The sequence below is a fragment of the Pipistrellus kuhlii genome, unplaced genomic scaffold (assembly GCF_014108245.1).
Source record: "Pipistrellus kuhlii isolate mPipKuh1 unplaced genomic scaffold, mPipKuh1.p scaffold_m20_p_1, whole genome shotgun sequence".
In the NCBI taxonomy this organism is placed as follows: Eukaryota; Metazoa; Chordata; class Mammalia; order Chiroptera; family Vespertilionidae; genus Pipistrellus; species Pipistrellus kuhlii.
In genome coordinates, this window is record NW_023425404.1 from 49,974,081 (window position 1) to 49,986,744 (window position 12,664).

At 33.1% G+C, this 12,664-nt stretch overlaps 1 protein-coding gene across 9 annotated transcripts in view; it reads right to left on the reverse strand.

Annotated features, from left to right (window-relative positions):
• CTDSPL2 (CTD small phosphatase like 2) overlaps positions 1–12,664 on the reverse strand; it is a 78,903-nt gene that overhangs the window by 11,838 nt on the left and 54,401 nt on the right. For 8 of the 9 annotated variants that reach the window (XR_004988956.2, XM_036443595.2, XM_036443607.2 and 5 more), the window contains 3 exons: positions 12,203–12,281; positions 11,803–11,914; positions 8,470–8,556 (listed from right to left, as the gene is read on the reverse strand). Coding sequence is in view for 8 of the 9 variants with exons in the window: in XM_036443595.2 (XP_036299488.1) it covers positions 8,470–8,556; positions 11,803–11,914; positions 12,203–12,281 (278 nt within the window). In the remaining variant the exon portion in view is untranslated. The remainder of the gene's footprint in view (positions 1–8,469; positions 8,557–11,802; positions 11,915–12,202; positions 12,282–12,664) is intronic. The other variant, XM_036443604.2, reaches the window with a different exon arrangement.

The following is a 12,664-nucleotide window of genomic DNA, read 5'->3' on the forward strand; positions in this document are numbered from 1 at the left end:
TTGGCACTATCAGGAAAGACTACAGCACCCAAAGAACTGCCTTACTTCGCTGTGCCTATCTTCTTGCCTACATTTAATGTAGCTTCTGTAATATACTCCAATATTTAAAAAGCACAGAACTATAAACCATAAGCAACCACTAAAACTAACCTACAAAAGATTCTGACTCCTTTAAATTGTATTCATTTTGTGACAAAATTTTATAAAAAGAAAATTTTGTACTCCACTCAAAGGTGATCATTAACCTCGAATACCATGAATAAACACTTGAACATCTCAATTTACTGACTAACCAAAATAAAGTAAGCCAAGTACTCCTACCCCTAGGAAATAAAAATAACCAAATCCTCAGTATCCAATCACTATAATTTAGGATGAGTTACAAAACTTTAACTAGAGTTGCTAATTAATTTTAACATTTTCATCTCGAAACATTTAGTATAGTTTGTAGCCTTGGTTGAAAACCACGCACCTTACTTGTTTGGTAATCCAAGTAACTGACAGATTTTAGGTATATTACTACCTTAACTAACAAATCATTTTTTATTAACTATGGGTGTCTTCAAAACAGATTTATTATGGTTAAGAAAAAAAATCAACTATGCCAATACTTTTTTTGTTAATAACTTCATCTTGAGGAGGATGATAAACCATGAAATATCAGAGCTTTCTGTTAGTTGTTAAAAGTTTTTATCACATGCACTTAATAATAAAAAATATTTCTTTTTTACATATGTACAACTGTTTTCAATAACCCTGTTATCACTTGCTCTACATACTGTAAACTAAGATAAGCAGGGCCTCTGAAATTTGGGATGTTTCCTCTGAACACGAACACACATCATTTTAGAGGAATACTTCATTTTAGAGGAATATTGTACAAGCACAGTAAGTGGAACACTGTACAAAAGTGACATTTTCCAAGTTCTTTTATAGCGAATTCCAGATTAGATCAAAACTATAACTTCATTATGCATTCAACTACTTTTGACTATATTTAAATATAAAATGAACCTTAAAAGATATTACTTTCAAAAGGTGCTCACTGAGGATGGAAGGTGGCACTAAAGATGGGGGTATATTGCTCGGGTGTTTCCTTACCATAGTAAATTACAGTTAACTGTTGACTGTAAAAGTTCCTACCCTGAGAACAACATTACCATTTGAACAGAGGTGTTTCAGGATTAAAAGACATAGCAGAAACTGAAGAGGATAGTGAAAAAAACAAGAACATGAGAAAAGTACAAAGTTACAGTGAGCAGAGGTAGGATTGGAACAACATGGGCTTCTGCCATCCGCTGCAAAGGCAAAATCTCAGAACGAAAAATAGAGATAGAGATATAGGGACAGCAGGATCCAAGTCATTTGGATGGATATATAAAAGCAGAAATATATAGAGAGCAAGTACTGTCCAGTAGGAAACAAATAAAAAACAATTGTAGAGTATGTATAATGAGAGTAAAATCAATCACTGTGTTAGGGCACAGAGATACATTAACATAAGATGCACACAAAGGCATGCTTCAAAATCTATTCCACAGATGTTCAACTATTTTCTTCTCCTAAATAACAAAGATTCATGTACTGAGCTGCCTACTTCCTATTTTCTACATTCTTTCTCTACTTAGTATTTCAACAACCATCCTTCAAACTTGCAACTCTTCAAAAGCATGTCATCTCCCAAATTTAAGACTAGGCCAAAAGTCTCATTTTAATCTGAACATGTTCATAAATGCCTATTTTGGGTAATAAGTCTTATTGAAGACATATTCTAGCTACACTACAAATACTGTTAACCTACCAGTAAACAAAATATATTTTGAAATTTTAATAGTTTGAAAGGAATGTATAATGCTATAAGAAATAATTATGTAAGAATCCCCAGCTATGTCTTCAATAAGACTTATTACCCAAATTAGGCATTTGTAAGCTCATTACTCAAGTTTTAAAAGAAAATCTATTATTATTATAATAAAATCAGCAATACAGTGATATTGGGACTGATTTTACCAAAATTTAAATTTTATATTAAAAAGTGATAAATATATAACAAAAAAATGACATTAACAAAACTTGACATCCTGTACTTTCTTTGGCATGAAGACAACGAGAATGTTCTATAAGTGTGTGTATAGATGGTACTAATAGGCCATAAATGGTTAATAGAACTAGATTAAAAAAGAGCAATAATTAAAACAGCACTCTAGTTGTAAACTGATTATAAGTATTGTGTGATAAACTTGTCCAAATATAAATTAATGTCTAAGTATGCAATGTTAAATTATATATACTGAATAATTTGACTGCTTGTTTACTAAACTTTTATCTATTATCATAGATAACTTCCATAGCATGACCAAAGAAGGAAATAAAACACCCAAAGATAAGTGTAGTAGGCAAAAAAAACAAAAACAAAAAAGATAAATTCAATGGAACTCACTTAAGAGTACAGCATCTTTAAATTAAAAAATAATTTGTGAATGCTATTTATTTCATCAGCAGAAAGAAGTTAAAGCAGTAAAAACCTAACAAAAAATAACAAAACAACAAAAGAAAACTAACAACGCTGGGGAATGTAAAGAATGAGATGGTACGAATAAGTGAATCATCAAGATACCATAGATCTAACCCTTCTGTACACCTCAGTTTTCTCATCTATAAAATGAGTATAATAGTGTCTATTTCATAAGGTTGTGAGGATTAAATAAATTAATGCATGTAAAGCACCTGGAATGCAACAGTGCCTGCCACATTGAAACTACCAATAGCTATTACTACTATACATCTTACTATTTAAAAGTAGTGGATCGTAAGGAAAATAGCTGGAATGATTCTATGGGACAGAATTGGGCAACCTTAATTAAAAGAGAAAGCCCATAGCTACAAGCTGTATTTTTAGAAGGACAACAATAATGAATTGCATCAGTTAATAGCTTATCTATTCAACTTGCTTAACATTTTCTTAATCTCAACACCAGAGAATAGACATAAAACTCCAATCTTCTCCACTGAAACAAGGTTGTGCTCAGGTAAGCCCTGCAGAAGCTTCAACTTTATTATAAGTCACTGGGTGATTTCACAGTCATCTTTTCACACTGTTCCAGTAAGAGTTAGATGGCTGGTGAGGACAATATTTGTAGATGGATCAATCAGGGAATGAGAAGGGAAATACTAAAACATCACAACCAATAAAAATAAAAACAATTTTAGCTGAAACCGGTTAGGCTCAGTGGTAGAGCATCGGTCTGCGGACTGAAAGGTACCAGGTTCGATTCCGGTCAGGGGCATGTATGTTGGTTGCGGGCAAATCCCCGGTAGGGGGTGTGCAAGAGGCAGCTGGTGGATGTCTCTCTCTCAGTCATTGTAGGAGCAAAACTGGTCTTTGTAGTAAAATTAAAATGTCACCTTTAAAAACAAATTCTAAACTTTGAAGCCTTCAAACTTAATATGCTTAGTAATCACTTGTCACCTCTCCTGAATTTACAGAACATTTTCAGCTAGTTGAGCAAGAACTTCCCATATATTTTTTAATGAACTGCTTCTAATTTTAATACATTTATAAAGAACCGAGTTCCCCATGAAATACATTTTATCTCTGAGAAGTAGATAACTATAAGTTTCAGCTATTACTGTTCTTTTTTTAACCTAAAAATTAATAATGAACAATCATGATAAAAAAGAGTGCCAATGACTAACTATACTTACTAATAATAGAAAAGTTACTTAACATTGTTTTTGAGATTTATCTACAATTAATTTTCAAAGTATTTTTCCAGACCAGCTAAAATATTATCCTCAATATTAAGTGTCCATGACTCCAATGTTTTAAGACACAAATATATACACCACTTTTGTATAACAAAATTATGCTTTATGAAGGTCAAAACAAAATGCCTATTGATTACTGTCAATTTAAGTCAGAGCTTGAGAGAAGGAAAAACTTGATTAGGTATTTACTACAAAATCCTCCATCTAAATGAACCAAAAATAATGCTGACTTTCCTAGGAAAGACTATAGAAGGAATAGAAGCCTCTTGTTCGTGGTATAAGATATTTGAGATCCTTAGGAAAATTATCCTAGGCTGTAAAAGTCCCAAAGAAAACAAACTATAATATTGGTGAAGAGGCTGACCTTTGCTAAACGTGGGATTTCCCACCCATTTCTCCCCCCAACTTTCCCCATAAAAATCTCTACTAATAAAGTATCCTTTAGCAAGTAGCTCCCTAAAGGATCCTATCTCTCCTTGAGTGCTTACCACAATCTGATTTCTGGACAGCTGACCCAAAGTTTGTTGATTTTACTGATCTTCAGAAAGCCACTGACTGGCTAAAGTCTTTTTAGGTGAACAGAATAAAAAATTAGATGCCCCTGCCATACTTTACAGAATGAGGAGTTGGACAACACAGTTACGTTTGGCTGCACTGTGGTGAAACATATGAGGCATCTTCTTTTTGTCTTCAATAAGCCACGTTTGAGCTGAGTAGCTCTATTACATCTTCAAAAAACTGAACTCCAGTTCTTGATGGAGACAGAGGAAGGTCATTGAGGAGGTGGTTCAGCTCAAGAGCTAAGTGAAAAATCTGTCTTTTGATTCAGTCCTGCTTGTGGATAGAAGTCATCTTCTGGATGGAAGAGGGAGTGAGATGACCTAGAGTCTTGAATTGGTGGATCTGCAGGAACAGAAACTAAATACAGTGGAGACCTCTTAACTGAGTAACACCACGAGATGGATTTCCTGATAATGTGTCAATATAAAGTAAATAGAAAGATTAAACATGTGCACTGGAACTGATCATGCACTTGTTCTCCAGATTATCAAATGCATTTGTACCATTCTATAAATAATTATTATCCCAATAACTAATTGTAAAATAATTTATGGCAAAAGTACCAATTTAAGAAGGGGGTTAGACCCATTGAAAGAAAAATCTATAAACTTTGCCTTTGTGAGTACCATAACCTCACTAAAAAAATTCAGTTCTTCTTTAGAATTACTTTTTCTCTATATAAACAAACCGTAATCTATCTGTCTATATAATGTCAGTAGTAGCATACATCAAATTTTGAGTTAAAATTTTTAGGTATTTTTTTTTATCCCCTAAAAATGGATTTCAAATATATTCAAGGTAGTAAATTGAGATTTGAATAATTCTAAGACTTGAAATAATGAACTTGAGTCCTACTTATCAATCAAGAAAGGAATGTAAATCATTGAAGGTAGGCAATCTTTAAATGTGAGTAGTGGTGCCAAAACCGGTTTGGCTCAGTGGTAGAGCGTCCGTTTGCGGACTGAAAGGTCCCGGATTCGATTCCGGTCAAGGGCATGTACATTGGTTGCGGTACATGCAACCGGTGTGGGGTATGTAAGAGGCAGCTGGTCGATGTTTCTCTCTCATTGACATTTCTAGCTCTCTATCCCTCTCTCCTCCTCTCTGTAAAAAAATCAATAAAAATATATTAAAAAAATAATAAAATAAAAAAATAAATGTGAGTAGTGGCCACCTTAAATTTCCCCTCAAACTTACAACTAAAAAAACCTTAAAAAGTCCACAACCAGATTAGAATGGATATAATTTTAAATTTCTCTAAATATTAACAAGAATTCTGATGAACATTTGATTGCCTATTGCCACTTAGAAAGAATCTAAATGTGTAAATTTACTGTATATACTCTCATAATTATTAGACCACAGGTCAGCAAGCTATAGCTTGTGGGCCAAATCCAAAGTGTCATTTATTTTTATAAACAAAGTTTTGTTTTGTACACAGCCATACTTAACAATTATGTACTGTCTATGACTACTTTCATGCTACAATAACAGAAAAAGCAGTTGCAATAAAAACTGTAAAACCTAAAATATTAACAAATGGCCCTTTATAGGAAAATGTTTGCCAACCCCTGATATAGACAATCATGGAAACACATGTAAGACAATTTACACTGTTTTGAAAGAAAGAAAAATAACAAGTAGAAGTAAAATTGGGTAACGAACCATAATGAACTTACCACAAAAAGAAAGTAAAAGTAAAATAAGTCCCTAGAGGACATTATCTGGTTTTGATTCAGAGAAAGAAACTGATCCTATCTTAACTTTACCCTTTTATTTTTAAGAGTGTGTGTATGTGTGTGTGTATATATATATACACACATGCTATGGAAACTAACGTATTAAGAGTACGTAAATAAATGCCACAGAACTGTTAACTTAAAAAGTTAACTTTATGTTGTGAATTTCGCCTCAATACATTACTTTTTAAAAGAGTATATACAGTATTTTACAGGTTTCTACCTTTAAGTGGGCCACATTATATTGTAGTGGTTAAATATGTAAGTTACATCTTACCTAATAATGTGGTTTCTCCAAAATCTCTTAGATCATCTCAGACCCTTGTGTATATTTCTTCTTTGCCAGTAGATGGAGACAACACCACTGAAAGTTTAAAAGACATCATTCCCTGTTTAAAGGGAGCTTGCTAGTCTGAAAACTGAGGGAACTCTAACCCAAGATTTCTTCAAGTTATTCTTTTAAAAGCAGACAGAATAGCCACGCCAAAACCAGAAGTCCAAAGAAATGTACCCAATATTAACTATGGACATCCTCAAAAATTTACTGAAGGGGAACTAAACTCTGTACATGATGTAGTAACTAAATCATAATATTTAATTGCGATCATCTCTATAACTTATAAATTCAAACTCCCATTTTATTGCTCTTGATTTAGGCATACCATTTATTTTTCAGTTTTAGAAAGTGCAACTCATATAATAAACAGTCCTTTAATACAGCAGAGGTATACAGTACATATAGGATTTTTATTAGTTATATGCACTGTTAGGAAGCCTTTTATTCAAAATAAGACAACTATCCAGATCCACATGAAAATAACAAGAAATTTACAAAGGAGAGAAATGAAGCAGAAATGATCAAAGTAGTAAGAAAAATTCAATTTTATGGTCACACTGGAAAGAAATGCTCATGAAAGAGAAGAATCAAACTCTCCTACTTTCCAAGTTTCTTATTTCACTATTAAAAAGTACATAAACAGATCGTAACCATATTCAAGAAATAAACTCCAAATCTGAAAGCTTAAGTCATCTCAAAATATTATTTTTAAGTAACAGCTGTATTTTCCACATTCAAAGCCCAAAAGCCAGTGTTTTTAAGTGCAATTTTGAACAACAAAAAAAGCAACACAAAGGTATCAAACTAAAAAGAGAGAACTAAAATATTTCTATACTATTTATTTCCCAAAAGACTCCTGTCCTTAAAAGTGCACTAAACAAGAACAATCTATGGCAGAAAATGCCTTAAGAAAAAGATTTACCTTAAGCCAAAAAATACTATTACAAAGAAATAAATCCCCTATTTGTATGTATATTTTGCTCATCCTATGATCATATATCAAAACTAAAATCAGTTTCCATAAAAGGAAAATGAATATAGTATTCAGATATGACCATACCTACAATACCTTTCTAGGTTAAACTAGAACTGACAATAACTGCTAAAATAAATCTTCTTATAACTCATTACAAGATAAAATGGGTAACGTAGACTCTGAACCACAAACTTATATTTAATTCTGATATTGAAAACTAAACTCAAGTTCTAACTGCCTTTTAAAAGCAAATAAACAACCATAAAACAACTTTTCATCATCTTCATAGCAACATTTTCTGGCTTTATTTAGTTAATCCTTAAGCTGGCTACCTCCTGACAAACAACATTTTGACTTTTTCCCAATCATTCAACAACTGTTATGTATAAAGATAATACTAATTAAATAACAACTGCCACAACAGAAAGGCACTTCCCTTGCAATTGTCAAGGTATATTCACACAGATTAATTCAAATTTTATGTTAGGAAAATCTCAAACATAATGTAAAAACTATGACCAACACACATAAAATGTAATTCATAGTATTTTGTACTGTTTCCTGTTCAACAATACAGATGAGAGAGAATGCTTATACCTAATTTTTTTAAAGTAAAGCAATAACTAGAAGAATATCCTGGAATTTTGTGATTATAAAGTAGGTCAACCAAAATGCAATCTACAGACCATATTACTACAAAAGGAAATAAAAATGACCACCAACAAGGAATGAGTTTTCTTTATATCATTTGGATTTTGGAGGGGAGAAAAACATACCAGGTATTAACCTGGCAAGTTCTTCTTAGGGATCTATGATGTCAGTGCTCCTGCCTCCACCTGCTGGCAAATACATTATAAAACTAGCAGAGATCACTTGGTAAAAAAGTTCACATATTTGTGGCAACAAATTAATGTTGTTTTATGTAATTATTTAGTATGATTCTACTCTCTGTTAACAAATCATTAAAGTACTGATGAAATCTAATAGAAAATCACATTAAACTTCACCAAAAAAGAATTTACAAAAAATTTAGTTCAGAATGTTAATCTAACAGGTCAAGAATCAAATGAAAAAAAATTTTTAATTACCTGATAAATGACATCTTGGAAAAGAACTGGAAAGGTAAGTGCTGCATCTTCTAGCTCATTTAGACTACAGTGTACTAGTGTTTCATCCTTAAAATAAAAAACACATATTGAATGAACCAAGATATTAAAAGAAATGTCCAATGATTTTATGTCCACAATCTCCAAACACATCTATTCAAGCACCCATTCAAATATGGAATTTTACATTCACCCTACATTACTGTGTGTAACGCAGCATCACCTGGAAACCAGTTAGAAATAAAAATTCTCCGCTCCACTCTGATAATTCAGAAACTCAGCCAGGGGTGAAGAGAGGAGCTCAACAGTCTGCTTAAAAAACTCCTCAGTCCAGCCAGTGTTGAGTGCTGGACCCATGAACCAAGAGGTCACTGGTTCCATTCCCAGTCAGGGCACATGCCCAGGTTGCAGGCTCAATCCCACTAGGGGGCAAGCAGGAGGCAGCTGATCGATGTTTCTCTTATTGATGTTTTTAACTCTCTAGCTCTCCTTCCTCTCTTAAAAAATAACAACCCAATAAAAACATATTTTAAAAAAGGCCCTTCAGGTGATTCTAATGCAAGTCACAGTTTGAGAACCACTGTTTTGAGTTCCAACTTATTGTTAACTAAACCACATATATACTGCTTTTAAAATGGAAGTTTAGAATCTATTACAAGTCTTCCAAAAATAGATATATTCTATTCATATAGCCCCTTATCTTTAAAACTTTTATAAAGAATTTCATTTTTAAAAATGAATGTTTTAGTACCTGTTGAATGTTTCAGACCTAACCATTTGTTTAACTAAATAATTGAAGACTTGCCATCTTTCATTACCAAGCCCTGTTTTCTCATTAAAAGAATAAGGCAAAGATCACTTGATATAAGATATGGGCAAATATTAATATTTCTCAAATCCTGAATGATTAAAAAAAAAAAAAAAAAGGCTTCCTTCTATAGTGACAACACTTAAAAAAAAATAGAACTGTTAATGACTATACCCCAAAATTTTCAATACATTTAAGATGAATTAAAATGAAATACAAATGTTCATACTTTGTGATTCCACATCTTACTAGCTGAAATGTTTTTGTTTTAACCTAACGTTAAACTCTGTGGAGGCAAACAGCAAAATATAGATAAACCTCATTTTTTTAAAAAATATATATAATATTTTATTGATTTTTTACAGAGGAAGAGAGAGTGATAAGAGAGTTAGAAACATCAATGAGAGAGAATCATTGATCAGCTGCCTCTTGCACACCCCCTACTGGGGATGTGCCCGCAACCAATGTATTGTACATGCCCTTGACCGGAATCGAACCTGGGACCTTTCAATTCGCAGGCTGATGCTCTATCCACTGAGCCAAACCGGTTTCGGCAAACCTTATCTTCTTTTAATAGCACACTAGACTACTCATTTCTAGGTATTCTCTTAGCACCTTAAAAAAGATATTCTTTCCTGCAATTGACTCACAACTCATTCTACTACCTCACATATAGCCTAACTTTTGCTCAGTCTGCTTTATCCACTTCTGTAAAATAACTTAGCCAATTCTTATCTTTCTTTTTCTATTTGTATTCATATTTAATGAAAAACTACATGGCCAAACTTGCCATATTAATTCCTAACATAAAAATCTAGCAAAATCTTTTTCAGTTTCTCCACTACCTTGCACATCAAATCTAAACTACCCATAATCAGGTTTTTTTCTTTCTTTCATTTATCCTCTAATAAATATCTTAAGTATTCAGCACTACTGGATATATCTCTCTTACATCTCCTTGGCCAGGTAAAGACTTAAGTGTTTAAACTCTCAAAATAGAACTATACATGCTAATATACTATATAATCCTATATAATAAAAGCCTAATATGCCAAGTGTCCGACCATTTGAACAGTCTCTATGAAGTGCACTGACTACCTGGGGGCAAACGTTCTAACCAGTAAGTTAGATTACTGATGGGGTCTGGCTGATAGGGACTGGGCGAGACAGGCAGGACACACCCTGGAGCCCTCCCTTGGTCCCTTCCAGGCTTCTAAAGTATTTCTTCTATTTCTTTTTAATGTTCATGAATCTGTGCACTCAGCCTCTAGTTTAAAATAATATGCTTTTTCTGATGCAAAATTCTTTATCAGAATTAAATACATCTTCAATTACAGAGTACCAGTAACAAAGGCTAAGTTATAATAATGTTTCCCAGTATTATATAATGGACATCCAGTTTTTAAAGCTCTTCTGGTACCCTAAAGTATAAAATTTAAAATCATACCAATAGAGCACATTAAAGGTTTTATTAGTTAGCATTAAGATATAGTGCTTTTGAGAGTATATTAGTAAATAGTCCTTGATATTAGATAATACACAAAAACAAGAATAGGAAAAGAAGTATGGTCTTGCAAAGGTTAACTCACTGAGACCTAGATAATATTTGGTCTTTCAAGGAAACAATCCTGACCCAAAAGGTGAAATCTAGATATGAAATGAAATTAGAATTTTATTAGGAGATTTAAAAAGGTACCAGTCACCCTCATCGGTGTGGCTCAGTGGATAGAACATTGGCCTGTGGACTCAAGGGTCCCAGGTTCGATTCCGGTCAAGGACATGTACTTTGGTTGCAGGCACATCCCCAGTGGGGGTGTGTGCAGGAGGCAGCTGATCAATGTTTCTCTCTCATCAATGTTTCTAGCTTTCTGTTCCTCTCCCTTCCTCTCTGTAAAAAATCAATAAAATATATTTAAAAAAATAATAAGAATAAAAAGGTACCAATTATCAACCAAGCTAGAGACCCTAAGCATTAGACCGAGCTTAAAATAAAAACATTTCAGCAGGAAGAGATTAACCAAACAACTTATATGCATAGCCCAAGGACAAATACAAAAGTGCAATGAAGGCCTGGGTTGGGGGAGGAGCCAAGATGGAAAAATGGGGAACAGCAGTAATAAAAAAAAAAAAACATTTCAGAACACCTAAGACAGGTTCATAGCAAATGTGTAAGGCTCTTTAGTTACCTAATTTTCTTTTTGGTGTTTGGGGCTAGTATTTTAAAAGAGAATTTAACTCCTTTATTTTTCTTTTTCTTTTATTTTATTTTATATTTTATTGATTTCTTACAGAGAGGAGGGAGAGAGATAGTTAGAACATGGATGAGAGAATCATTGATCAGCTGCCTCTTGCACGCCCCCTACTGGGGACGTACCTGCAACCAAGATACATGCCCTTGACCTGAATCGAACCTGGGACCCTTCAGTTCACAGGCCGACGCTCTATCCACTGAGCCAAACCGGTTTCGGCTCCTTTATTTTTCTTACATCGGCAAATAATATACTTACCAGATCTAAAACTAGGGAGAATTCTGGTGTGCTTCTTGTTTTCAATGGAAGAGCAGGTTTCCTATTTAGTTGTTCTTCTGTCAGTGGTGGAACATGTTTGATGAAATAATAGCTATAAATCAAATTTTAAGAAAATTTCAACATTTCTACTTTTTATAAATATAAGGCATATTACTAAACTCAGCCCACCTTATTAAATAATTAAATAATGAATTTTTAAATTAGTAAACCAACCATGTAAAATGTAAATAAAACTGAGAATATGCAAATTAGTATTTGAATAACTCAGTAAAAGTTTACTATCTATAAGTTACATGCTCTTTCCAATACGACACCCAGCTACCTCTCCACACATGGATTTTCATTCTGCTAAGAAGGAAGGAAAAAGAAAACAACTCACGGGTCAAACACTTCCCAATCTTCTTCATAAGTGGCTTCTGCATGGGCTGCTGAATATCCACTATCTGGAGTTATTGGTGCTATTTAATAAAATGAAAAATAAAATGTTACTTTTATTCAATGTTGCCATGAAGTATACATCTTACTGCTTTTATGTAAGATCTTCCTAAAGCCCTGTATATTTTAGGTTGAAGATAAGACATAAATAATAACTAAATGGTATTTAAAAGCAAATTAATTACCATATAGCTCTAACTCCAGATCCAAAGGAAAAAACTACCAATACAGACAAATGGCAAGCTATATAATGGCTAGCAGAACTTAAAAATTCTGAGAGAAAATTTACTAATTACCGGAAAAATACACTCCACAAGAATTCAATTTCTAAGTGGATGGTGTTTACATACGTAACTATAAGAATTTCATGGTGCTCTTACAGTAGTAACATCTCACAAAGTGCCTT